Source organism: Mobula hypostoma, chromosome 28, assembly GCF_963921235.1.
Source record: "Mobula hypostoma chromosome 28, sMobHyp1.1, whole genome shotgun sequence".
In the NCBI taxonomy this organism is placed as follows: Eukaryota; Metazoa; Chordata; class Chondrichthyes; order Myliobatiformes; family Myliobatidae; genus Mobula; species Mobula hypostoma.
The window spans coordinates 22929310-22956686 of NC_086124.1; the positions used below are offsets into that span (position 1 = coordinate 22929310).

At 49.6% G+C, this 27377-nt stretch overlaps 1 protein-coding gene across 2 annotated transcripts; it reads right to left on the bottom strand.

The window, feature by feature from the left end:
* Positions 1 to 27162, bottom strand: imp4 (IMP U3 small nucleolar ribonucleoprotein 4). Of its 2 annotated transcripts, none has more exons than XM_063035146.1 (9): positions 27049 to 27162; positions 24303 to 24411; positions 22824 to 22907; positions 17599 to 17708; positions 16071 to 16203; positions 8448 to 8602; positions 7380 to 7474; positions 3071 to 3144; positions 1 to 2056 (listed from the first exon to the last, which is right to left on the bottom strand). In XM_063035146.1, the coding sequence occupies exons 1-9, from the start codon at positions 27049 to 27051 to the stop codon at positions 1944 to 1946; spliced, it is 876 nt and encodes a 291-aa protein (XP_062891216.1). In that variant the 5' UTR covers positions 27052 to 27162; the 3' UTR covers positions 1 to 1943. The 2 variants fall into 2 exon arrangements, with proteins under 2 accessions (XP_062891216.1, XP_062891217.1); XM_063035147.1 differs by lacking the exon at positions 27049 to 27162 and adding an exon at positions 24939 to 24964.
* Between the last annotated feature and the right edge of the window lie 215 nt (positions 27163 to 27377).

The following is a 27377-nucleotide window of genomic DNA, read 5'->3' on the forward strand; positions in this document are numbered from 1 at the left end:
CGCTGCTCATATGATAACCCTTTCGCTCCAGGACAGCGCAGAAGTGCAGTGTGTAGCACCGATACCTCCATGTTGTGGTGACCTGGGAAAGATCCTGACTTCTGACGTTTGCCTCGCCTCCCCAAAATCTGGTTCCCTCCCAAATCCCACGATATAACAGCCGGACAGTCGTCGGCACCCGTCCAACAAGGCAGAGACATTAAAGTCGGCCACCGATAACAATTGGGGTTATTTTATTAAGATTGCTTACAAAAAAGAATTAGGATGTTTTAAACACTGATCAGACATCAGATTGTCTTAGCCACCGCCCCCCCTCCGAACTGTAACGAAGGCATTGCACCCTCTTGCTGGTGTACAACGACAATAAACAATCCTGAATCTTGACGAACCTTATGATGGCGACCAAGAGGAGTCACTTAGACCTGGCAGTAAGTTTTTATTGATCTACCCGAAGAATCTGATTCTCTCCAGTTAATGCATCGGGCAGGGTGGGGCGTGGAGTAATTGCCTTCCAACCCCAGTGTGGGTAGGGAGATGAACGTGAGGGAATAAAAGGAGATCAGTGTGAACAGTTGGGTCTTGGGCAAGGTTTGATTGATGCGGCTTGTGATAAGCTCATGATACGACGCGTTTCTGGTTTCTGGCCACTCCTTTCTCTGTTGCGATGTTGATTGGGGTGGACTACTGTCAACCAAGAACACAGTGCTAGATTGAACTGAACCGAGACTTAACACGCCTGGACTGTTTCACTGAATTTGTGGTTTGATGATTTATATTCTGTGCTTTTCTTGCCATTTGCACGATTTGCTCTTTTCATTTTCCACGCTGGGGGGTTTGAAGTCTTTCTGTGAATGGGTTGCATGGTTTTCTTGTTTTGTGGCAGCCTGTGAGACAGTGAACCTCAGGGTTGTACACCGCGTACATATTTCGATAATCAATGTACCTTGAATCTCTGAAGTAGTTGGCGCAGCCTCTTGTTTTTGCTGAGTCCACGGGAAGAAATGGTTCAACAGGCGGCTAATTTGCGGGCCCTGAATGCGTGGTTCGGCTTGAACGGAGCAGGGGAAATCGGTGATACCGTGGATCATGGAGGAATGCCCAGAGGGAGCTTGCTGACGTCAGTAGGCAGACAGGAATACAGACAGCAGGGTGGGCACTGGCAGCGGGGAGAGGAACAGTCAATATCACTGGTCTTCGCCAGTCTGCTCCCTCCGGTTTGTGCGTACACACGCACACACATGACTGTAGGGCTAAACCAGGGGTTCCCAACAGCTTTTATGCCATGGACCAATACCGTTAAGCAAAGGGTCTGCAGAGCCCAGGCTGGGAACCCCTGCCTGGTAAATACAGCTCCAGTGCCATCTACAAATTCGCCGATGACACCACTGTTATTGGACCAATCACCGGTCGTGACAGGTTAGCGTACAGGAGCGAGACAGGTCACCTGGTGAGTGGTGCACCCACAGTACCAACACCAGTAAGACTGAAGAGCAGATGGCTGACCTCAGGAAGGGAAGGAGGGTGAGCATTCACCAGTTTATACTGAGGGTGGTGGGGGGGTAGGAATTGGCGGCAGAGTCCGGAATCCTTGCTCCATGTCCACCCACCCTCTTGAAATTCACCGTTAGTTCTACTTCGTCGCTGAGTTAAAATGTTTCTTCGTCATTGCCAAGTCGAAATCTTGGGAGTCCACTCGAACATCACAGTGGAAACCACAAGCTGGTGAAACTTGAGCTGGTGAATAAGGTCATAAGAAGGAACTGGTTTAGCAACCAGTGCAGGTCCTGGGTTATCTGACATTGGCAGAGCTCTCTCGGTCAGGGAGAACGTTTTGGGAGGAAGCCTTGGCTGTCAAGTCCACTGGTGGCCAACACAGCAGGCGGGAGCCTCGGCCATGCCTCTTCCCCCACAGGTGCTGACCGCTCCACCTGGCCTGCCTCACCTCACTCAACGCTCAGGTACCTCTTCTTCTTGGCCGTGTTCGTGAACGGGTGCCAGCACCACTCCATCTCGGAGGTTCGCTCGTTCTCCAGGGTCCCCAGTTTGATCTGGTACGCTGCAGAGGGGGCAGGAGGTGCAACTGAGTGACAGGGTTCGCCTGGTTCTAATTAGTCCCACCAAAGGTGGCAATACTTCAGGCATTTCCCGGGACACCGAGCAAGGGCCTTTCAAACCCAGTCAGGTCCGCCCTCAGACACTGCAAAATCCTAATCAAGTCTACTTTGCTTCTCAAACCACTGAACAGCAGCCAGTCCTCCCAAATCCCCAGTACACAGCCAGCAGAATCAAATTCCCACACACCCTAGATATTTTCTTTTCTCCATTCTCCCAGAGGGCAGAAGATGCGTGAAAGCTCATACCAGGGTCAAGGACAGCCACTAATCTGCTGTTATAAGACTAGTAAATGGTTAACTCAAATAAGGTGGACTCTTGACCTCACAGTCTACCTCGTTATGATATTCCACCTTGGTTGACTTGAGTTCTCTGAGCTTGGCAATTTACTTAACAATGTTTCATCGCCATACGAGGAGACATCGTCAGCGCGCTGTTGAATGTGGTGCGTCCTCTGAATGCTTGGCCTTTACATACTTTCAATCATTTTAGAAACTCAATTGTGACGTGGGGGGGAAATCTGGTCGCTGATTGGCTGTGTGGCGAACTCTGTGCGCTGTGGTCATCGAGGGGCACAAATTCGACTGGGCAGCAGTGGAAGTCGCAGCGCGAGCGAACACGCGGGATTCAAGGGAATCCTGAAGCGTGATTTTCCACAAAGAATTCTGTGAACAAACATGCAGAGCTCGATCCTATTTATGAGCCGATGCGGGCGAAATTCCAGAGATCATGTCCGGTCAGCTGATTGAAAAGCACGTAAAGGCCAAGTATTCGGAGGACACACTACATTTAACAGCGCACTGATGATGTTCCTACAAGTCAATTGTCAAGATCGGAGAACAATGCAACCCAACCATCGACCGCCCGAGCTACACCCCTTCTGAATTATTTCCATATTCCCCCTCATCGTCCACCCCCAGTGTCAAGTGTTTTGTGGCTCTGGGGAGGAGATACTTACGCTTCATTTCGAACCTGGGCCCCACTTCGGACAGCTCCACATTCTTGTGATCCACCTTTTTGTAGACGTGGTGCCTGGGAAGCAGCAAGACTGGCGGTTAATTCCAGAGCGAGCGAGAAATAGCAGAGTTGGGGAAACCTGCGTCTCCCTCCACGTCTGCACATCTCACTGGCTTGGTAATCGTAGACCCCTTCCACCAGGGCATTTACCTGTCACCCTCGTCCACTGGACAGGAGATACAAAAGCCTGAAAGCACATACCATCAGGCTCAAAAAAAAACTTCTACTCTGCAAGACCATTCAACGGTCCCAGGTATGATGAGATGGACTCTTGACCTCACAATCCATCTTGTGATTGTTGGATTGAGTTACAGAATTAGTATTTTTCTTTGAGTTTAATGTACCAAACTTTTTTTGTGTTTTATGTAACTATCCATATACACTCAGTGGTTATTTTATTAGGTACACCTGTACACTAAAGCAAATATCTAATCAGCCAATCATATGGCTACAACTCAATACATAAAAGCATGCAGACATGGTCAAGAGGTTCAATTGTTGCTCAGACCAAACATCGGACTGGGGAATGTGATCTAAGTGATGTTGACCGTGGAATGATGGTTGGTGCCATAAGGGGTGATTTGAGTATCTTAAAAACTGCGGATCTCCTGGGATTTTCACGCACAACAGTCTCTAGAGTTTACAGAAAATGGTGCGGAAAACAAAAAACATCTGGTGAGCAGCAGTTCTGTGGGTGAAAACATCTTGTTAATGAGAGATGTCAGAGGAGAATGGCCAGACTGGTTCAAGCTGACAAGAAGGCGACAGTAACTCAAATAACCACGTGTTAAAACAGTGGTGTGCAGAAGAGCATCTCTGAATGCACAACATGTCGAACCTTGAAGTGGATGGGCTACAGCCGCAGAAGGCCATGAACATAAACTCTTCATCAGGTACTTAATAAAGAGAACTCCAAGTGTTTGTAATGTGGCAGCTTCTTCCCTGGGCAGAGAATTCCTCCTCATCTCTGCCCTAAATCTACTCCCATGAATCTTGTGGCTGTGTGCCATAGTTCTAGTCTCACCCACCAGTGGAAATAACTTGCCTGCCTCTATCTCATTTACTCTTTTCATAAATTTTTATGCTCCCGCAAAATGCTCTCTCATTCTTCTGAATTCCAGTGAGGAGCGAGTGCATGTGTAGAGAATGTATCCTATAGTGGGGGCGTCTCGGACCGTAGGGCACAGCCTCGGGACTTCACTTCAGAAAAGAGATGAGGAGGAATTTCTTTAGCCAGAGGGTGCTGAATCTGTGGAAGCTCGGTTATTGAATATATTATAAAGCGGAGGTTAACAGGTTCTTGATTAGTAAGGGAATTGTATGACATGTATGGGAAGCAGGGAGTAAATAAGGTGCTTGAGGAGTATAAGAAGTGCAAGAAAATACTTCAGAAAGAAATCAGGAGGGCTAAAAGAGGACATGAGGTTGCCTTAGCAGTCAAAGTGAAGGATAATCCAAAGAGCTTTTACAGGTATATTAAGAGCAAAAGGATTGTAAGGGATAAAATTGGTCCTCTTGAAGATCAGAGTGGTCGGCTATGTGCGGAACCAAAGGAAATGGGGGAGATCTTAAATAGGTTTTTTGCGTCTGTATTTACTAAGGAAACTGGCATGAAGTCTATGGAATTAAGGGAAACAAGTAGTGAGATCATGGAAACTGTACAGATCGAAAAGGAGGAAGTCCTTGCTGTCTTGAGGAAAATTAAAGTGGATAAATCCCCGGGACCTGACAGGGTGTTCCCTCGGACCTTGAAGGAGACTAGTGTTGAAATTGCAGGGGCCCTGGCAGAAATATTTAAAATGTCGCTGTCTACAGGTGAGGTGCCGGAGGATTGGAGAGTGGCTCATGTTGTTCCATTGTTTAAAAAAGGATCGAAAAGTAATCCAGGAAATTATAGGCCAGTAAATTTGACGTTGGTAGTAGGTAAGTTATTGGAGGGAGTACCAAGAGACAGAATCTACAAGCATTTGGATAGACAGGAACTTATTAGGGAGAGTCAACATGGCTTTGTGCGTGGTAGGTCATGTTTGACCAATCTGTTGGAGTTTTTCGAGGAGGTTACCAGGAAAGTGGATGAAGGGAAGGCAGTGGATATTGTCTACATGGACTTCAGTAAGGCCTTTGATAAGGTCCCGCATGGGAGGTTAGTTAGGAAACTTCAGTCGCTAGGTATACATGGAGAGGTGGTAAATTGGATTAGACATTGGCTCAACGGAAGAAGCCAAAGAGTGGTAGTAGAGAATTGCTTCTCCGAGTGGAGGCCTGTGACTGGTGGTGTGCCACAGGGATCAGTGCTGGGTCCATTGTTATTTGTCATCTATGTCAATGATCTGGATGATAATGTGGTAAATTGGATCAGCAAATTTGCTGATGATACAAAGATTGGAGGTGTAGTAGACAGTGAGGAAGGTTTTCAGAGCCTGCAGAGGGACTTGGACCAGCTGGAAAAAATTGGGCTGAAAAATGGTAGATGGAGTTTAATACAGACAAGTGTGAGGTATTGCATGTTGGAAGGACAAACCAAGGTAGAACATACAGGGTTAATGGTAAGGCACTGAGGAGTGCAGTAGAACAGAGGGATCTGGGAATACAGATACAAAATTCCCTAAAAGTAGCATCACAGGTAGATAGGGTTGTAAAGAGAGCTTTTGGTACATTGGCCTTTATTAATCAAAGTATTGAGTATAAGAGCTGGAATGTTATGATGAGGTTGTATAAGGCATTGGTGAGGCCGAATCTGGAGTATTGTGTTCAGTTTTGGTCACCAAATTACAGGAAGGATATTTATAAGGTTGAAAGAGTGCAGAGAAGGTTTACAAGGATGTTGCCTGGACTTGAGAAACTCAGTTACAGAGAAAGGTTGAATAGGTTAGGACTTTATTCCCTGGAGCGTAGAAGAATGAGGGGAGATTTGATAGAGGTATATAAAATTATGATGGGTATAGATAGAGTGAATGCAAGCAGGCTTTTTCCACTGAGACAAGGGGAGAAAAAAACAAGAGGACATGGGTTAAGGGTGAGGGAGGAAAAGTTTAAAGGGAACATTGGGGGGGCTTCTTCACACAGAGAGTGGTGGGAGTATGAAATGAGCTGCCAGACGAGGTGGTACATGCGGGTTATTTTTTAACATTTAAGAATAAGTTGGACAGATACATAGGTGGGAGGTGTATGGAGGGAAATGGTCCGTGTGCAGGTCAGTGGGAAGAGGCAGAAAATGGATCAGCACAGCCAAGAAGGGCTAAAAGGCCTGTTTCTGTGCTGTAGTTTCTATGGTTCTATGGTTATGGTGAGAAGGCAGGAGGCTGGGGGTTAAATCAACTATTATGGAATGGCGGAGCAGGCTTGTTGGACCAAACTGCCGAATTCTGCTTCTATGTCTCATGGTCTATAGTCCCCGGCGACCCAGTCTCTTCTCTTGGGATGATCTCCTCTGCACCGCCACCAAAGCCAGAGTGACAGGAGAGATTGTGGATGCTGGAGGATAATGAGCTCTGCGGACAGGCACGCTTCCACATCCCTCTTCGCGGATCAGCAGGCAGCCATTTGGCCCACCATTGCGTCCTCTATCCTAGCCCCTTTATCGCCAGCAGCGGCAGCGAAAGGAACACCAGCAGGTCTGCAGGGTTATCAATACAGCAGCACAGCAAGAGCCCGAAGCAACACAGCAGAATCACCAATACAGACAGGGAATTGAAGGTCACAGAGTCATAGAAAAGCACAGCACAGAAACAGGCCTTCAGCCCATTTAGTCGTGACTGAACCATTAAAAATGCCTACTCCCATTGACCTGAACTGGGACCATAGCCCTCCCATCCATGTCCCTATCCAAATTTCTCCTAATCGTTGAAATGGAGCCTGCATGCACCACTTGTGCTGGCAGCTCATCCCACACTCTCACAATCCTGAGCGAAGAGGTTTCTCCCCATGTTCCCTTTAATCTTTTTGTCTTTCACCCTTAACCCATGTCCTTCGGTTGTAGTCTCATCCAACCTCAGTGGAAAAAAACTGTTTGCATTTACCCCTCAGAATTTTGCGTACCTCTATCAAATTTCCTCTCAATCTTCTACATTCCAAGGAATAAAGTCCTAACCTATTCAATCTTCCCACATAACTCAGGTCCTCCAGACCCGGCAACATCCTTGTAAATTTTCTCTGTACTCTTTCAAAACTATTTACATCTCTCTTGCAGGTACGTGACCAAAACTGCACACATTGGATGTCGGGCTGAAGGGCCTGGGTTCAGTACCGACCTGAAGGAGATGTAGTCGTCTTGGTTCGCAAACGTGATCACTCTCTTGCTGTCGTCTTTAGGGACCGGGAATAAATACTTCAGAATGCTGGATACCTGCGGCACAAGAAGGCAGTGGAATTCAGCACCCAACATCTCTGCACACAGTGACATCTCCTGGACAAGGATGCCATGCTGAGGTTTAATAACTAGTTGGCAGCCTCTGCAGTGGAAGCACTTTAAGCAAGGGGTCCCCAACCCTTTCTGCACCGCGGACCGGTTTAATATTGACAATATTCTTGCCGACGGGGGCGGGGGGGGGGGGTGGTGTGTGTTCAAGTAGGGTTAAACTCCCCTCAACATGTCTTTTACAGTTAGGGTTGCCAACTTTCTCATTCCCAAATAAGGGACAAAAGTAGCAGTCATTGGATATTTTTAAAGTGGAGGTTGATAGATTCCTGATTAGTCAGGGCATTTAGGGTAATGGGGGAAAAAGGCAGGAAAATGGGGTTGAGGGAGATAATCAACCATCCATTGCAGAGCAGACTCGATGGGCTGGATAGCCCAATTCTGTTCTGACTGTGCAAAAGTCAGAGGCAGATTAGTCCAGGGTGACGCAACATCTACGGTCGACCCTGACCAACAGAGGCCTCAGAGCACTGCCGCCACAAAACAACACATTCTGTGATATACATCAGTGATAATAAACCTGATTCTGATTTCAATATAGTGTGTAATGTCTTGATCTGTATGAACAGTATGTAAGACACTGTACTTGCTTAGAGATGCAGCCTGGATTAGGCCAACCCGGTATGTATTTGGAATGTGGGAGGAAACCGGAGCACCCGGGGAAAACCGTAGGGGGGAACACCGAGACTCCTTACTGAGGACGCCAGGACTGAATGCCGAACTGCGACGCCACGAGCCGTAATAACGTTGCGCTGATCCGCAACGTAATTTCACTACATGTGACAATAATGAATCAATGCCAACCGGTGCTCACGAGGACGCGCGGGTCGCCGTGACTACGTTGGGGGGGGGGAAGGAAAGGCGCGAGCGAGGGAGAGAGGGGCTTTTGTGCAGCACTCACCCTCTGTCCGAGCCTGGACGTCAGGTTGTGGAAGATGAGGTGGGGGTGGGCCTCCGACATGGTGCCGAGGCGGGGGATGTCGTGCCGCATCACCACGTTGGAGAGAGCGAAGTACGCTGTCGGGCCGAAGGGCAGGTGGCAGACCACCAGGCCATCTGCAACGAGAGGGATCGGTTCCATGATGCACAGAGACACAGAGCACAACAGCACAGAAACAGGTCCTTTTGCCTAGCTAGATCCACTTCTCTGCCTTCTCCCATCAACCTGCACCCGGACCCGAGCCCTTCATACCTCTCCTGTCGATGTACCCACCCAAATTTACCTTAAATGTTGAAATCGACCCTCATCCACTGGTTCTGCTTGCAGCTCATTCCACTCTCACACCACCCTCTGAGTGAAGAAGTTCCTCCTCAGGTTCCCCTTAAACATTTCACCTATCACCCTTAACCCATGACCTCTCGCTCTAGTCCCACCCAACCTCAGAGGAAAAAGCCTGCTTGCATTTACCCTATCCAAAACCCTCAATTTTGTATACCTCTGTCAAATCTTCCCTCATTCTCCTTCGCTTCGGGAAATAAAATCCCAAACTATTCAACCTTTCCCTCTAACGCAGGTCCTCGTCCTGGAAACATCCTTAAAAATATGTGTATAAACATCCTTATACAGTTCTGTGCAAAAGTCTTAGGCACACATCTATAGCTAGGGTGCCCAGGACTTTTGCACAGTACTATAGTAATTTAATGTATTGCAAGGTACTATTGCTGCCAAAAAAAAAAATTCATGACATATGTGAGCACTCCTTCTCTGCCATCTGTCCACCTCTCCACCTTCGCCATTCCCAACATAGAAACATAGAAAATAGGTGCAGGAGTAGGCCATTCAGCCCTTCGAGCCTGCACTGCCATTTATTATGATCATGGCTGATCATCCAACTCAGAACCCCGCCCAGCCTTCCCTCCATACCCCCTGATCCCCGTAGCCACAAGGGCCATATCTAACTCCCTCTTAAATATAGCCAATGAACTGGCCTCAACTGTTTCCTGTGGCAGAGAATTCCACAGATTCACCACTCTCTGTGTGAAGAAGTTTTTCCTAATCTCGGTCCTAAAAGGCTTCCCCTCTATCCTCAAACTGTGACCTCTCATTCTGGACTTCCCCAACATCGGGAACAATCTTCCTGCATCTAGCCTGTCCAATCCCTTTAGGATTTTATACGTTTCAATCAGATCCCCCCTCAATCTTCTAAATTCCAACGAGTACAAGCCCAGTTCATCCAGTCTTTCTTCATATGAAAGTCCTGCCATCCCAGGAATCAATCTGGTGAACCTTCTTTGTACTCCCTCTATGGCAAGGATGTCTTTCCTCAGATTAGAGGACCAAAACTGCACACGATACTCCAGGTGTGGTCTCACCAAGGCCTTGTACAACTGCAGTAGTACCTCCCTGCTCCTGTACTTGAATCTTCTTGCTATGAATGCCAGCATACCATTTGCCTTTTTCACCGCCTGCTGTACCTGCATGCCCACTTTCAATGACTGGTGTATAATGACACCCAGGTCTCGTTGCACCTCCCCTTTTCCTAATCAGCCACCATTCAGATAATAATCTGTTTTCCTATTTTTGCCACCAAAGTGGATAACTTCACATTTATCCACATTAAATTGCATCTGCCATGAATTTGCCCACTCACCCAACCTATCCAAGTCACTCTGCATCCTCCTCACAGCTAACACTGCCACCCAGCTTCGTGTCATCCGCAAACTTGGAGATGCTGTATTTAATTCCCTCATCCAAATCATTAATATATATTGTAAACAACTGGGGTCCCAGCACTGAGCCTTGCGGTACCCCACTAGTCACCGCCTGCCATTCTGAAAAGGTCCCGTTTATTCCCACTCTTTGCTTCCTGTCTGCTAACCAATTCTCTATCCACATCAATACCTTACCCCCAATACCACGTGCTTTAAGTTTGCACACTAATCTCCTGTGTGGGACCTTGTCAAAAGTCTTTTGAAAATCCAAATATACCACATCCACTGGTTCTCCCCTATCCACTCTACTAGTTACATCCTCAAAAAATTCTATGAGATTCGTCAGACATGATTTTCCTTTCACAAATTCATGCTGACTTTGTCCAATGATTTCACCGCTTTCCAAATGTGCTGTTATCACATCTTTGATAACTGACTCCAGCAGTTTCCCCACCACCGACGTTAGGCTAACCGGTCTATAATTCCCCGGTTTCTCTCTCCCTCCTTTTTTAAAAAGTGGGGTTACATTAGCCACCCTCCAATCCTCAGGAACTAGTCCAGAATCTAACGAGTTTTGAAAAATCACTAATGCATCCACTATTTCTTGGGCCACTTCCTTAAGCACTCTGGGATGTAGACCATCTGGCCCTGGGGATTTATCTGCCTTCAATCCCTTCAATTTACCTAACACCACTTCCCTACTAACATGTATTTCGCTCATCCCTTGTCCCGCCAGATTTACAAACTTGCTCTCTGCTCCACGTTGACAAATACAGTCCCGTGCAAAAGTTTTACACAGCCTAGCTACATAGGTATCCCCAAGACTTGGAACATAGAAATCTACAGTATATTACAGACCATTTGGCCCACAATGTAACCTATCAGAAGAGGCTCTCAAAAGACCCTATTGTATCCGCTTCCACCACCGCTGCTGGCAGTGCATTCCACACACCCATGACTCTGTGTGAAAAACTTACCTCTGACATCCCTTCGGTACCCATTTCGAAACACCTTAAAACTATGCCCCCTCGTGTTAGCCGTTTCAGCCCGGGGAAAAGCCTCTGACTATCCACATAATCAATGTCCCTGATCTCACACACCTCTATCAGGTCACCTCTCACCCTCTGTCACTCCAAGGAGAAAAGGCCGAGTTCACTCAACCTATTCTCATAAGTTACGCCCTCCAATCCAGGCAACATCCTTGTAAATCTCCTCTGCACTTTTTTAAAATAGTATCCACATCCTTCCTGTAGTGAGGTGACCAGAACAGAACACAGTGCTCCAAGTGGGGTCTGACCAGGATCTTATATAGCTGTAACATTACCTCTCTGCTCTTGAACTCAGTTGCATGGTTGATGAATGTCAACACTCCATATGCCGTCTTAAAAACACTGTCAACCTGTGTAGCAGCTCTGAGTGTCCAATGGACACGAACCCCAAGATCTCGCCGATCCTCCACACTGCCAAGAGTCTTACCATTAATAGTATATCCCGTCTTCATATTTGACCTACCAAAATGAACCACTTCACACTTATCTGGGTTGAAGTCCATCTGCCACTTCTCAGCCCAGTTCTGCATCCTATCGATATCCTGCTATAACCTCTGACAACCCTCCACACTATCCACAACACCCCCAACCTTTGTGTCATCAGCAAATTTACTAACTCACACTTCTACTTCCTCATCCAGGTCATTTATAAAAATCACAACGAGGAGGGGTCCCAGAACAGATCCTTGTGGAACACCACTGGTTACCGACCTCCATGAAGAATACGAAAAATCTACTACCACCCTTTGCCTTCTGTGGGCAAGCCAATTCTTGACCCACAAGGCAAGGTCTTTTTGAATCTTATCAATTGTCTTACTGAAATCCATATACACTACATCCACTGCTCTACCTTCATCAATGTGTTCTGTTACATCCTCTATGAACTCAATCAGGCTCATAAGGCACGATCTGCCCTTGACAAAGCCATGCTGACTATCCCTAATCAGATTACGTCTCTCAAAATACTCACAAATCCTGCCTCTCAGGATCTTCAACAACAACTTGACCACCACTGAAGTCAGAATCACTGGTCTATACTTTCCTGGGCTATCTCGACTCCCTTTCTTGAACAAGGGAACAACATTTGCAACCCTCCAATCCTCTGGCACTTCTCCCCTCCCTATTGACGACACAAAAGATAATCCCAAAAGGCTCAGTGATCTCCTCCCTCGCTTCCCACAGTAGCCTCATCTGCTCCTGTTGACTTATCTAACTTAATGCTTTTCAAAAGCTCCAGCACATCCTCTTCCTTAATGTCTGTATGCTCGGGTGTTTCAGTCTGCTGTAAGTCACAGTTGTCAAGGTCTTTTCCCCTTGTGAACACTGAAGCGAAGTATTCATTAAGTACCTCCGCTACCTCCTCCGACTCCATGCACGTTTCCACTCTCACTCCTGACTGGTCTTATTCTCACCCCTCTCATCCTCTTGCTCTTCACATACTTGTAGAATGCCTTGGGGTTTTCCTTAATCCTGCCCACCAAGGCCTTCTCATGGCCCCATTCAAGCTCCTTCCTAGCAACTTTGGAATTTTCTAGAACTCTGACAGTGCCTAGTTTCTTGAACCTTTTGTAAACTTTTTTTTTCTTAACTAGATTTTCTACATCCTTTGTACACCATGGTTCTTTAACCCTACCATCCTTTCCCTGCCTCAATGGAACATACCTACGCAGAACTCCGTGCAAATGTTCCCTTAATATTTGCCACATTTCTGCTGTGCATTTCCGAGGACATCAGCTCCCAGGTTCCGGCCTAAAGGCTGATTTATAGTTGTGCGTCATATCAACACCGTAGGTACGGCGTAGCCGCGAACCCTACGCAGAGCCTACGCCGACCCCTACACCATAGCCTGACGCGCACCGCTCCCAAAATGTAACTACGCGTCGTGGCAACGCAGACTGCAACAACTGTGATTGGTCCGCTTGGTAGCGTCACAGATCCTCCTACGCTGCAACAGCTTCCCATTGGGCGACTGAAGGGCAGGGAAGGAACTCTGGCTGCAATGCTTTCCATAAAGCTTTACAGACCCCCGAAATTATGGAGGACACATTTCGCTTTTACGAAAAAAGACGCTCACTTTAAACTTGTTTACCTCGAGAAAGACTACCATGACCATGAAGCCTTGCACGGGCAGGTGTGTGCGTGCGTGAATTGCAGAGTGACGCAGACGCACCAACACACAAGTATAAATGCTCACAACGGCATAGCGCACTTGCGTAGACTACGGCGTAAGCTGGTACGCACAAGTATTAATCAGCCTTTATAGTATCATATTTCCCCCTACCCCAATTAAATGTTTTCCTAAATTGTCTGCTCCTATCCCTCTCCAGTGCTATGGTGAAGGAGATAAGAGTTGTGGTCACTACCTCCAAAATGCTCTCCCACCGAGAGATCTGACACCTGACCAGGTTCATTTTCCAAAACCAGATCAAGTACAGCCTCTCCTCTAGTTGGCTTATCTACATATTGCGTCAGGAAACCTTCCTGAACACAGCTAACAAACTCCACCCCATCTAAACCTCTTTTGCTAAGGAGATGTCCATCAATATTGGGAAAGTTAAAATCTCCCATAACAACAACCCTAATGTTATTGTACTGTTCCACAATCTGCCTCCCTATCTACTCCTCGATATCCCTGTTACAACAGGGGGCGGGGGTTAGTCTATATATAAAAAAAAGCACCCAGTAGTTCCACCCCCTGCAAATCTAGTTTAAACTCTCTCTAATAGCATTAGGAAACCTCTCCACCAGGACACTGGTCCCACTTGGATTCAAGTGTAACCCGTCCTTTTTGTACAGGTCACACCTACCCCGGAAGAGGTCCCAATGATCCAAAAAATCTGAATCCCTGTCCCCTGCTCCAATCCTTCAGCCACGCATTTCTCCTCCACCTCATTCTATTCCGATACTCACTGTCACGTGGCACAGGCAGTAATCCCGAGATTACTACCTTTGAGGTCCTGTTTCTCAGTTTCCTTCCCAACACCCTGTACTCTGCTTTCAGGAAGGGCCTCCACCATTTTTCTATCCATGTCGTAGGTACCAATATGTACTACGATCTCCAGCTGCTCGCCCTCCCATTTCAGGATATCGTGGATGCCTTCAGAAACATCACGAACCCTGGAACGTGGGAAGCAAACTACCATCCTTGTTTCTTTTTCGTGCCTATCTGTCCCCCTAACTAGAGTTCCCTGCCATCCTCTTCCATTTCCTACCCTTCTGAGCCCAGACTCAGTGCCAGAGGCACGGCCTCTGCTGCTTCCAACAGGTAGGTTCCCACCACTCGCCCCCAAAACAGTACTCAAAATGGAGTACTTACTGTAAAGGGGGCAGCCACAGGGGTGCTTGCCACCACCTGACGCCCGCCCTCCCCTCTGCTGATGGGTCACCCACTTTCTGTCTCCTGTGGCCCCGGGGTGATTACCTGCCGGTAGCTCCTGTCTATCACCTGCTCACTCTCCCCAACAAGCCGAACGTCTCTAAGGAGCTGTAGCTCAATGCACCTGGCGCAGATGCGGCCATCAAGGAGACTGGAGGTCTCCCGGACATCCCACATCTGACACCCAGCACAGAAAACTGGCATCGCAGTCGTACTCACTATTCTAATGCGCTGATACCCGCAACACGCTCCTTTTAAAAACTTTTCTCCCAGACCTGTGCAAAGCTCACTCTCTACGAATCGATTGGTCTGCCGCTAATGCACTGGACCCCGCAAAACGCTCCTTTATAAAACTTTTCTCCCCGACCTGTACAAAGCTCACTCTCTCTTTGAATCGACTGTTTCACCACTTCTGCACAGGAAGGCAATGGAAGAACATCCTTGCTTGGACTGTGTTCGTCATTGACGCAAACGGCGTATTTCACTGTATGTATCGATGTGCATTGGACAAATAAAGCTAATCTTTACCTTTCTGCCATTCTCCACCCACATTTGCAACTAAATTTTTAACGCTGTAATTGTAGTCACCTCCACCCTTCCTCTGTCAGCTCATTCCTCACACCCAACACTCTGCGTGAAGCTTAAATCTCTCCCGTCACTCTAAACCTGCAGCTTCTCGCTTCGTATTTCCTTCAGGTTATGTTGCAACCTGGCCGGCCGCAGCCCAGTCCAGAGAGTGAGGCCGATTCCAATGCTCGCCCTTATCTAGGAAAGGATGGGCTGACATTGAAGAGCGCTGAGAGGAGGCTCAAAGAACGATTCTGGGGAACAAAGGAGCATTTGATAGCCTGGGTCTGTACTCACTGGAATTCAGAAGAATGAAGGGGAATCTCATTGCAACCTATTGAACGTCCAAAGGCCTCTACAGAGTAGATGTGGAGAGGATATTTCCGATGGTGAGGGAGTCAAGACCAGAGGACACAGCCACAGAACAGAGGGCCGTCCATTTAGAATGGAGATGAGGAAGAATTTCTTCAGCCGGAGAGAGATGAATCTGTGGCCACAGGAGGCTGTGGAGGCCAAGTCATTGAGTATATTTAAGGCAGAGGCTGATAGATTTTTGATTAGTCAGAGCATGAAAGGGTAGGGAGAATAGGAGATTGGGGCTGAGAGGAAAAATAGATCAGCCCTGAAGAAATGGTGGAGCAGACTCCAAGGACCAAATGGTCTAATTCTGTTCCTATATCCTCTAATAGTCTTTGCCATCTGTGACCACTTCTCCATCAGTGAACCTGGGATATGACACTGCCAGATGTCCGTCTGCTCTGCCCCTCCTACAGAACACAGCTTCCACCGCACCCCACGTAACCTGTCACCTAAACTGGGACACTCTGGCGCCTTCTGCGCTCCCCCAGAACCACCCCCTCCACCACATCCGTGATCTGACCTGGGACGCCGCGGTGCTCATGCACGACAATCAGGTCGGTCACCGCGTTGGCCTTGCACGCCGTCACCAGGGCCTCGATGTCGTGCTTCCCTCGGTTCATCCGCTGGCTGCCGGGGAAGATCAGCTTCAGCTCCTGAAACAAACGTACATGGGGGTGAGAAGTTCAGGGATCAAAGCTGGGGAGAATAAAATATAATCACCTCCGGGAAACTGTGGGGCTTCTCCCCAAGCTGGAGAGAGGGCAGAGGAGATTTAAGATCTCAGTGGCCACTATATCAGCTACCTCCTGTACTGAACAAATTGGCCACTGAGAGTATGTTTGTGGTTTTCTGCTGCTGTGACCCATCCACTTCAATGTTTGACGTGTTGTGTGCTCGGAGATGCTCTTCTGCACACCACTGTTGTAACACGTGGTTATTCGAGTCAGTGTTGCCTTCCAGTCAGCTTGAACCAGTCTGGCCATTCTCTTCTGACAAGGTGTTTTCACCCACAGAACTGCCGCTGATTTAAAAAAAATATTTCTGGCACTTTTCACTGTAAACTCAACAGACTGTTGTGTGTGAAAATCCCAGGAGATCAGCAGTTTCTGAGATACACAAACTACTCCATGTGGCACCAACAATCATTCCACAGTCAAAGTCACTTAGATCACATTCCTTCCCCCATTCGGAACAACAAACTGAACCTCTTCACCAAGTTTTTTAAGTGTTGAGTTACTGCCACTTGGCTAACTGATCAGACATAGGATGGATGTAGTGTAATGGTTAGCACAATGCTTTACAGTACCAGCGAACTGGATTCAAATCTCACCACTGGGAAGGAGTTCTCCCCATGACTGCGTGGGTTTCCTCCGGGTGCTCCCGTTTCCTCCCACAGTCCAAAGATATAATGGTTGGTAAGTTAAGGGTTGTAATTAGCCCTGTGATTAAACTTGGATTAAATCAGAGGATTGCCGGGTAGTGCAACTCGAATGGACGGAAGGGCTTATTCTGCGTTGTATCTCAATAAACAAATACTCGCATTAATGAGCAGGTGTATAGGTCGACACAATGTGTACATCAGTGACAATGAACAAAATCCATTTTATTTTTCACTTAATTCATACCCTTCCAGCCACTCTGCCCAGCAACCCTCCGATTTAACCCTAGCCTAATCATAGGACAATTTACAATGACCAATTAACCTACCAACCTTTCGACTGTGGGAGGAAACCAGAGCACGCAGAGGAAACCCACGTGGCCATGGGGAGAACGTACGAACTCCTTACAGGCAGTGGTGGGAATTGAACCCGGGTCGCTGGAAGATCCTGAACACACCACGGATTCTATCATTTCACACCAGGGGCAATTTGGCCATTTACAGGGGCCGATTAACTACCGACCCCACCGGTCGTTAGGATGCTGGGAGAGAAACCCACACAGAGACAGACAGTGGCCGGGGTCGCAGTTGAACCCGGGTCTCTGGCACCGTGAGGTTTACCCACTGCGCCACTGCACAACAGCGATCTGACATCAGCGCTCTCTCTCACCTTGGCAAACTGCTTGAGCTTGGCACTGGGGTCCCGGGAGGTGGTGATCATGACTTTCGGGTCCTCCACTCCGGCCCACCTGTACTCGTCGTCCACCTGACTGCTTACTCCTGCAAAGGGACGGAGGTCGGTGATGGAGAGCTGGCCTGGCCTCTAGAGACGCACGGACACCACTTCCAGTCCAGTAATTGGTGACCCCCCCCCCACTATTCCCCATTTCCCTCTCTCATCTCATCTCCCATCACCTCCCTCTGGTGCTCCTCCCCCCTCTCCAGCCCTTTATCTCTTTCACCAATCGACTTCTCAACTCTTTACTTCAGCCTGCTGCCCCTCCCGGTTTCACCTGTCACCTTGTACATCTTTATCCCCTACTCCCACCTTCTTACTCTGGCCTCAACTCTTTCCCAGTCCCGATGAAGGTGGTCGGCCCGAAACATCGACTATTTACTCTTTTCCATTGATGCCGCCCAGCCGGCTGTGTTTCTCCAGCACTTTATGAGTTACAGTCCACCAGCTATACAAAGGATGTCATTACACTGGCCCGGGGGGGGGGGGGGAGGAAGATTCACCAGGATCTTCTGGGGACCGGAGGGCTCGATATCTTGATATATGAGGAGAGGCTGGACAGACTGGGACTGTTTTCCCTAGAGTGAAGGTGGTTGAGGGGTGACCTTGTAGAGGTTTATAAAGCCATGAGGGTCGTAGATAAAGTGGATAGTGACAGTCTTTTCCCGCAGGGTAGGAGCATCTAAAACGAGAGGGCACAGGTTTGAGCGGAGGGGTTCGCTAGGAACCTGGGGGGCAGGTACTTCCACACAGAGGGTGGTGGGTTTATGGAGCTGCCAGAGGAAGTGGTTGAGACAGGACACTCACAATGATAAACAGACAGGAAATGCTGAGGCTTTATAAGCCATTGGTCAGACTGCACGTGAACAGCTTCAGGCCTCTCATCTAAGAGAGGATGTGCGGGCATTGGAGAAAGTCCAGAGGAGAATGATCCCAGGAATAAAAGGTTAACATACGTGGAATGTTTGATGGCTCAGGGCCTGTAATCGCTGGAGTTTACAAGAACTGGGGAAGCTCACTGAAACCTATTGAATATTGAAAGGACGAGATACAGTGATTGCATAGAGGAAGTTTCCTATATCGGGGGAGTCTAGGTCCACAGGGCATAGGCTTTGAATAGAAAGATATTTCTTTAGAACGGGGACGAGGAATCTCTTTAGTAAGAGGGTGGTGAATCTGTGAAATTATTTGATACAGATGGCCGTGGAGGCCAAGTGGTCAAAGGTAGGATGTGCAAACTCTACACCAAGTATTCAGTGCCAGAGATGTTGAAGTTGTCCAAGACGTTGGTGAGGCCAAACTTGGAGTATTGTGTCCAGTTTTGGTTACCTACCTACAGGAAAGATGTAAGTCAGGTTGAAAGAGTACAGAGAAAACTTACAAGGATGTTGCCGGGTCACCCATTGGAGACTCTATAGTCAGGGGAGCAGACAGGAGATTTTGCGGATGTGAAAAGGACACCCGCATGGTTTGTTGCCTCCCAGGTGCCAGGGTCCAGGATGTCTCTGACCGGGTGCACGACATCCTGGTACGAGAGGGAAAGCAACCAGAAGTCGTGGTACATGTTGGGATCGACGACATAGGCAGGAAGAGGGATGAGGTCCTGAAGTGTGAGTTTCGGGAATTAGGCAGAAGGCTGAAGAACAGGACCTCAAGGGTGGCGTTCTTGGGATTGCTGCCAGTGCTACGTGACAGAGATGGTAAGAATTGGAGGAGATGGCAGTTGAATGCATGGCTGAGGAGTTGGTACAGGGAGCAGGGTTTTAGATTTTTAGATCATTGGGATCTCTTCTGGGGAAGGTGGGACCTGTACGGATTGGATAGGTTGCACCTGAACTCGAGGGGGAGCAATATCCTTGCAGGTAGGTTTGCGAGCATGGTTCGGGAGGGTTTAAACTAATTTGCGAGGGGGATGGGACCCAGAGCGATAGAGCATTGAAAGAAGTGCATGGAGTAAAGCCAGATCTAACATACAGAGAGGCTTTGAGGAAAGAGAAGCAGGATAAACAGTGTAAAGACAGTAAGGTAGAAGGGCTGAAATGTGTGTACCTCAATGCAAGAAGCATCAGGAACAAAGGTGGTGAACTGAGAGCTTGGATACATACATGGAATTATGATGTAGTGGCCATTACAGAGACTTGGCTGGCACCAGGGCAGGAATGGATTCCCAGTATTCCTGGATTTCAGTGCTTTAAAAGGGATAGAGAGGGCGGAAAAAGGGGAGAGGGGGTGGCATTACTGGTCAGGGGTACTATTACAGCTACAGAAAGGGTGGGTAATGTAGCAGGATCCTCTTTTGAGTCAGTATGGGTGGAAGTCAGGAACAGGAGGGAGCAGTTACTCTACTGGGGGAATTCTATAGGCCCCCTGGTAGCAGCAGAGATACAGATTGGGAGGCAGATTTTGGAAAGGTGCAAAAATAACAGGGTTGTTATCATGGGTGACTTTAACTTCCCTAATATTGATTGGCACCTGATTAATTCCAAGGGTTTAGATGGGGCAGAATTTGTTAAGTGTGTCCAGGATGGATTCCTGTCACAGTTTGTGGACAGGCTGACCAGGGTGAATGCCATACTAGATCTAGTACTAGGTAATGAACCGACTCAGGTCACAGATCTCTCAGTGGGTGAGCATCTGGGGGACAGTGACCACCACTCCCTGGCCTTTAGCATTATCATGGAAAAGGATAGAATCAAAGAGGACAGGAAAATTTTTAATTGGGGAAAGGCAAATTATGAGGCTATAAGGCTAGAACGTGCGGGTGTGAATTGGGATGATGTTTTTGCAGGGAAATGTACTATGGACATGTGGTTGATGTTTAGAGATCTCTTGCAGGATGTAAGGGATAAATTTGTCCCGGTGAGGAAGATAAAGAATGGTAGGGTGAAGGAACCATGGGTGACAAGTGAGGTGGAAAATCTAGTCAGGTGGAAGAAGGCAGCATACATGAGGTTTAGGAAGCAAGGATCAGATGGGTCTATTGAGGAATATAGGGAAACAAGAAAGGAGCTTAAGAAGGGGCTGAGGATCTTTATGTCCTCATTGTCCATGGGAATGGTACCGGAGGATTGGAGGGAGGCGAATGTTGTTCCCTTGTTCAAAAAAGGTAGTAGGGATAGTCCGGGTAATTATAGACCAGTGAGTCTTACGTCTGTGGTGGGAAAGCTGTTGGAAAAGATTCTTAGAGATAGGATCTATGGGCATTTAGAGAACCATGGTCTGATCAGGGACGGTCAGCATGGCTTTGTGAAGGGCAGATCATGTCTAACAAGCCTGATAGTGTTCTTTGAGGAGGTGACCAGGCATATAGATGAGGGTAGTGCAGTGGATGTGATCTATATGGATTTTAGTAAGGCATTTGACAAGGTTCCACACGGTAGGCTTATTCAGAAAGTTAGAAGGCATGGGATCCAGGGAAGTTTGGCCAGGTGGATTCAGAATTGGCTTGCCTGAAGAAGGCAGAGGGTGGTGGTGGAGGGAGTACATTCAGATTGGAGGATTGTAACTAGTGGTGTCCCACAAGGATCTGTTCTGGGACCTCTACTTTTCATGATTCTTATTAACGACCTGGATGTGGGGGTAGAAGGGTGGGTTGGCAAGTTTGCAGACGACACAAAGGTTGGTGGTGTTGTAGATAGTGTAGAGGATTGTCAAAGATTGCAGAGAGACATTGATAGGATGCAGAAGTGGGCTGAGAAGTGGCAGATGGAGTTCAACCCAGAGAAGTGTGAGGTGGTACACTTTGGAAGGACAAACTCCAAGGTAGAGTACAAAGTAAATGGCAGGATACTTGGTAGTGTGGGGGAGCAGCGGGATCTCAGGGTACATGTCCACAGATCCCTGAAAGTTGCCTCACAGGTGGATAGGGTAGTCTTATGGGGTGTTAGCTTTCATAAGTCGAGGGATAGAGTTTAAGAGTCGCGATGTAATGATGCAGCTCTATAAAACTCTGGTTAGGCCACACTTGGAGTATTGTGTCCAGTTCTGGTCACCTCACTATAGGAAGGATGTGGAAGCACTGGAAAGGGTACAGAGGAGATTTACCAGGATGCTGCCTGGTTTAGAAAGTATGCATTATGATCAGAGATTAAGGGAGCTACGGCTTTACTCTTTGGAGAGAAGGAGGATGAGAGGAGACATGATAGAGGTGTACAAGATAATAAGAGGAATAGATAGAGTGGATAGCCAGCGCCTCTTCCCCAGGGCACCACTGCTCAATACAAGAGGACATGGCTTTAAGGTAAGGGGTGGGAAGTTCAAGGGGGATATTAGAGGAAGGTTTTTTACTCAGAGAGTGGTTGGTGCACGGAATGCACTGCCTGAGTCAGTGGTGGAGGCAGATACACTAGTGAAGTTTAAGAGACTACTAGACAGGTATACGATGGAATTTAAGGTGGGGGCTTATATGGGAGGCAGGGTTTGAGGGTCGGCATAACATTGTGGGCCGAAGAGCCTGTACTGTGCTGTACTATTCTATGTTCACCTGAGTAATATGGAAAGAGTGAATAGGCTAGGACTTTTATTCCTTTAGCTATAGAAGATTGAGGGGAGATTTGATAGAGGTATACAAAATTATGAGAAGTATAGATAGGGTAAATGCAGTCAGGCTCCTTCCACTGAGGCTGGGTAGGACTGCAACTAGGGGTCATGAGTTAAGGGTGAAAGGTGAAAGGTGAAAAGTTAAAGGGGAACACGAGGGGAAACTTCACTCGGAGGGCCGTGAGAGTGTAAGCGAGCTACCAACACAAGTGGTGAATGCGAGCTCGAATTCAACTTTAATATAGGCACAGGGATGGTCTGGGAGCAGGTCGATGGGAGTAGGCAGTTTAAATGTTTCAGCACAGATTAGAAGGGCCAAAGGGCCTGTTTCTGCATTGCGCTTTTCTGTGACTGTGACAAATAGTGCTGGGGTCGGGACTGAAGGCGGGTTTTGATGGAGCCGTGTGGCAGGGGGGCTACTTGATGGTGCTGACAAGTAAAGTTGTTTCACCGGCAGCATCACCTGCTCGAGCTGAAAGGAAGTACTGCCGCACAGTTGCTACCATTTCTCTCCTCCCCCCACATCAGACCGCGCAGTCTCTCTACCCCCGCTGCAGCAGCCCCTCCCCCACCAAATCCCACGCCTCATCACCCCTAACGGGAAAGGAAGCCGCCCTCACCCTCGCCTCCTTCGTCGTCGTACTCCAATGCCTTCTGCAGCTCCAACGCTTCCCGCCGCAGTTCAGTGGGGATCAGCTTGTTCTCTGCAACAGAGAGGAAGGGGAAAATGGAACATCGTCACCAGGAAAAGAAAGTTCAAGGTACATTTATTACCAAAATAAAAAATATACCCTGTGGCCACCGCGAGAGGAAATGCAGTGCAGGCAGAACAAAGGGCCATGACAAAGTAGACTGAGATTTCATGTTTATCATACAGGATGTCCGCTCTGAAGTCTGGTAACAGTGGGATAGAAGCTGTCCTCGAGTCTGGTGCTTTGTATCTTCTGCCTGATGGGAGGTGGGAATAAGAGAAAAAATCTGAATTGGGAGGGGCCTTTGATTACGCTGGCTGCTTTACCAGGGCAGTGGTAGACTTAAAGGGGACCGGGGGTTAACTTCTTCACAAAGCGGATGGTGGGAACATTGAACGAGTAAGAAAGCAGAGCAGGTGAGGACATGAATTACATTTAAAAGACACTTGGACAGCTACAGGGATAGGAAAAAGTTATAGAGCAGAGGTTCCCAAACTGGGGCCCAACTCCGTTAACGGGAAGGCTCCACGGCACAGAAAGGGTTGGGGAACCCCTGGTTTAGAGGGGTATGGGCCAAATGCTGGCAAAAACCATAGTCCACATTTAAAGCAGAGGTTGGAAGGTCCTTCATTAGTTAGGGCGTTAAAGATTATGGGGAGAAGGGAGGAAAATGGAGTTGAGAGAGAAAACAGATCAGCCATGGCACAGCACACTCGATGGGCTGAATGGCCTAATTCTGCCCCTGGTGGCCACATGGTATGGCAGAGAAGGTCCCGGTTCTGAGCTGGATGACTGCATAACGACCCCAATCGGAGCTCCAAAGTAGTTTAATAATAAATCCACGTCACCACACACTGCCCCGAGATTCGTTTTCTTGCAGGCATTCACAATAGAACAAAGAAATACAATAGTATCATTGAAAATAAAAACAAAGTGATAAACAACCGACGTGAAAAAGACTAGAAACTGTGCAAATAATTATACCGCATCATGATCGACTGCGAGAATCTGGTGAATGTGCATGTGGATGATTGATTGCGTGGTGAACCAACTGGATCTCCTCCACGTGGCAGGCTCTCCCTTTTGGGTGTGGGCTTTCGAGTGTGCATGCTCTTCATCCTACTGGCCCCGATTTGGCACTCCCACACTGTAAGTTACGCAGCGTGTACAGTCACGAACATGAATCAGTAGAAGTATGGAATCCTGTTACCCTGTCGTTGGTCCTGAGCTTCGGATACGTAACAGTAATAATCTTATGCGCGTCCTGTGACAGATGCTCGGCCACCAGACCCCGTGATCTGCTGATGCTGTCTACCCAATTGAAGTCCATCAGCCCCACCTCCAGGCTGCTCAGTGAGCAGAGAGACCCCGTGAAGGCAGGAGCAGACCCACCAGGCAGAGACTCACCGTCCAGGGCGCTTTGCAGTTTCCGCTTTTTCTCCTCTATTCGGCGCAGCTTGTCCTCCTGCGCCTTCCGGTACAGGTACTCCCTCCGCATCCGGGCCTGTCGACGCAGCTGAACAGGGGCAGGGATAACACAGAACAAAGCTCAAAGTCAATTTTAAAAAAAAACAGTTTCAGGCAATCTCAAGCTCCTGGATCTCAAAATCTCTGGGGACCTAACCTGGACCCAACACATCGATGCAGCTATAAAGGAGGCATGACAACAGCTACATCTCATTAGGAGTTTGAGATGATTTAGTATGTATTCCTCCCTGGCCAAACTTGAGCAAAAGAACAGAGAACATAAAACAATAGAGCACGATACAGGGCATTTGGCCCACAATGTTGTGTCGATCTTTCAACGTATTCTAAGATCACTCAAACCCTTCCCTCACATGGAGTCCTCCATTTTTCCTATCGTCTAGAGCTTTCTAAATGTCCCTAATATATCTGTTTCTACCATTCCACACAAACCCACCAATCTCTGCATAAAGAACTTAACTCTTAAATTACTGCCCCTCCCCTTCATTCGGCCAAAGACCTTAAAATTATGTTCCTTTGTATTAGTAATTTCTGCCTCGGCAAAAATTTTCAATATACCTTTAACTAATAAATAAATTCAAATGTATGTGACTTTTCGATTTCCATTCTAAATACTTATAGAATGCATATCACGAATAAAAATGCTTAAAGTGCCGTGCAGTTTCCAGGTTGTATAAAAATTTCCTGCTCAGATGCACAGCTGTCCGTTTCTCTTTCTCCTTTCCCCCTCCCTCCCCCTTCCCTGGGTCCCTTTCCCACCTCCCTCCCCCGTGTCCCTTTTCCCCCTCCCTCCCCTTCCCCGTGTCCCTTTCCCCCTCCCTCCCCCTTCCCCGTGTCCCTTCCCCCCTCCCTCCCCTTCCCCGTCTCCCTTCCCCCTCCCCCTTCCCCGTGTCCCTTCCCCCCTCCCCGCGTCCCTTCCCCCCTCCCTCCTCCCCTCCCCCTCCCTCCTCATCCTTTCCCCTCCCTCCTCCCCTTCCCCCTCCCTCCACCCCCTTCCCCCTCCCTCCCTCTTCCCCCTCCCTCCCTCTTCCCCGTGTCCCTTCCCCCTCCCTCCCCCTTCCCCGTGTCCCTTCCCCCCTCCCTCCCCCTTCCCCGTGTCCCTTCCCCCCTCCCTCCCCTTCCCCGTGTCCCTTCCCCCCTCCCTCCCCTTCCCCGTGTCCCTTCCCCCCTCCCTCCCCTTCCCCGTGTCCCTTCCCCCTCCCTCCCCCTTCCCCGTGTCCCTTCCCCCTCCCCCTTCCCGTGTCCCTTCCCCCTCCCCGTGTCCCTTTCCCCCTCCCCCTTCCCCGTGACCCTTCCCCCCTTTCCCATGACCCTTCCCCCTCCCTCCCCCTTCCCCCCTCCCCCTCCCTCCCCCCATTCCCCCCTCCCTCCCCTTCCCTTCCCCGTGTCCCTTCCCCCCTCCCTTCCCTTCCCCGTGTCCCTTCCCCCCCGCGTCCCTCCCCCCTCCCCCTCCCCTCGTCCCTCCCCCTCCCATCGTCCCTCCCCCCTTCCCCTCCCCTCGTCCCTTCCCCCTCCCTCCTCCCCTTCCCCCTCCCTCCTCCCCTTCCCCCTCCCTCCTCCCCTTCCCCCCCTCCTCCCCTTCCCCCTCCCTCCTCCCCTTCCCCCTCCCTCCACCCCCTTCCCCCTCCCTCCACCCCCTTCCCCCTCCCTCCTCCCCTTCCCCCTCCCTCCACCCCCTTCCCCCTCCCTCCACCCCCTTCCCCGTGTCCCTTCCCCCTCCCTCCACCCCCTTCCCCCTCCCTCCCCCCTTCGCCGTGTCCCCCCTCCCTCCCCCTCCCCCCCCCTCCCCCCTCCCCCTTCCCCCCTCCCCCCTCCCTCCCCCTTCCCCCCCTCCCCCCTCCCTCCCCCTCCCCCCTCCCTCCCCCCTCCCTCCCCCTTCCCCCTCCCTCCCCCTTCCCCCTCCCTCCCCTTCCCCCCTCCCTCCCCCTCCCCCTCCCCCCCCTCCCTCCCCCCCTCCCTCCCCCTTCCCCCCCTTCCCCCCTCCCTCCCCCTTCCCCGTGTCCCTCCCCCTTCCCCGTGTCCCTTCCCCCTGCCTCCCCCTTCCCCGTGTCCCTTCCCCCCCTCCCTCCCCCTTCCCCTTCCCCCTCCCCCCTCCCCCCTGCCTCCCCCTTCCCCTTCCCCCTCCCCCCTCCCCCCTGCCTCCCCCTTCCCCCCCTTCCCCGTGTCCCTTCCCCCCCTCCCTCCCCCTTCCCCGTGTCCCTTCCCCCCTCCCTCCCCTTCCCCGTGTCCCTTCCCCCCTCCCTCCCCCTTTCCCGTGTCCCTTCCCCCCTCCCTCCCCCTTCCCCGTGTCCCTTCCCCCCTCCCTCCCCCTTTCCCGTGTCCCTTCCCCCCTCCCTCCCCCTTCCCCCCTCCCCTTCCCCGTGTCCCTTCCCCCCTCCCCCTCCCCCCCGTGTCCCTTCCCCCTCCCCCCCTTCCCCCCTCCCCTTCCCCGTGTCCCTTCCCCCCTCCCTCCCCCTTCCCCCCTCCCTCCCCCTTCCCCGTGTGCCTTCCCCCTCCCTCCCCCTTCCCCGTGTGCCTTCCCCCTTCCCCGTGTCCCTTCTCCCCTCCCCTTCCCGTGCCCCTTTCCCCTTCCTTCCTAACCTCCTTGTGCCTTCCCCCTTCCCCTCCCCTCCCCCTTCTCCGTCCCCGTCCCCCTTCTCCCTGTCTCTTTCGCCACAACCCCTCTCACCATCTTGGCAGCTCCAAGCTCGTCACCCACGTTACTTCAAACGCTGTAGCACACTGGCTGACAAGCCAGAACCAATGGTTGCTCGCGATACTGCGTTGTCTTCTGAGCATTCGGATTGGCGGTAGGAAAAAGCCACGCGGATGCTATTGGCTGACGGCAGGCAAAGCAAAGACGACCGCCTAATGGTCAGAAACCTGGAAAGGGATGCTCAACTATTGGTGTAACTGACTGCCACTTACAGAACACGATGATTCTATTGGTGAATCAAAGAAGGGACCATGGTAAAGAGGCGGGGAATCAAAACATCGAGGGAAGGAAGCAACTCTCAT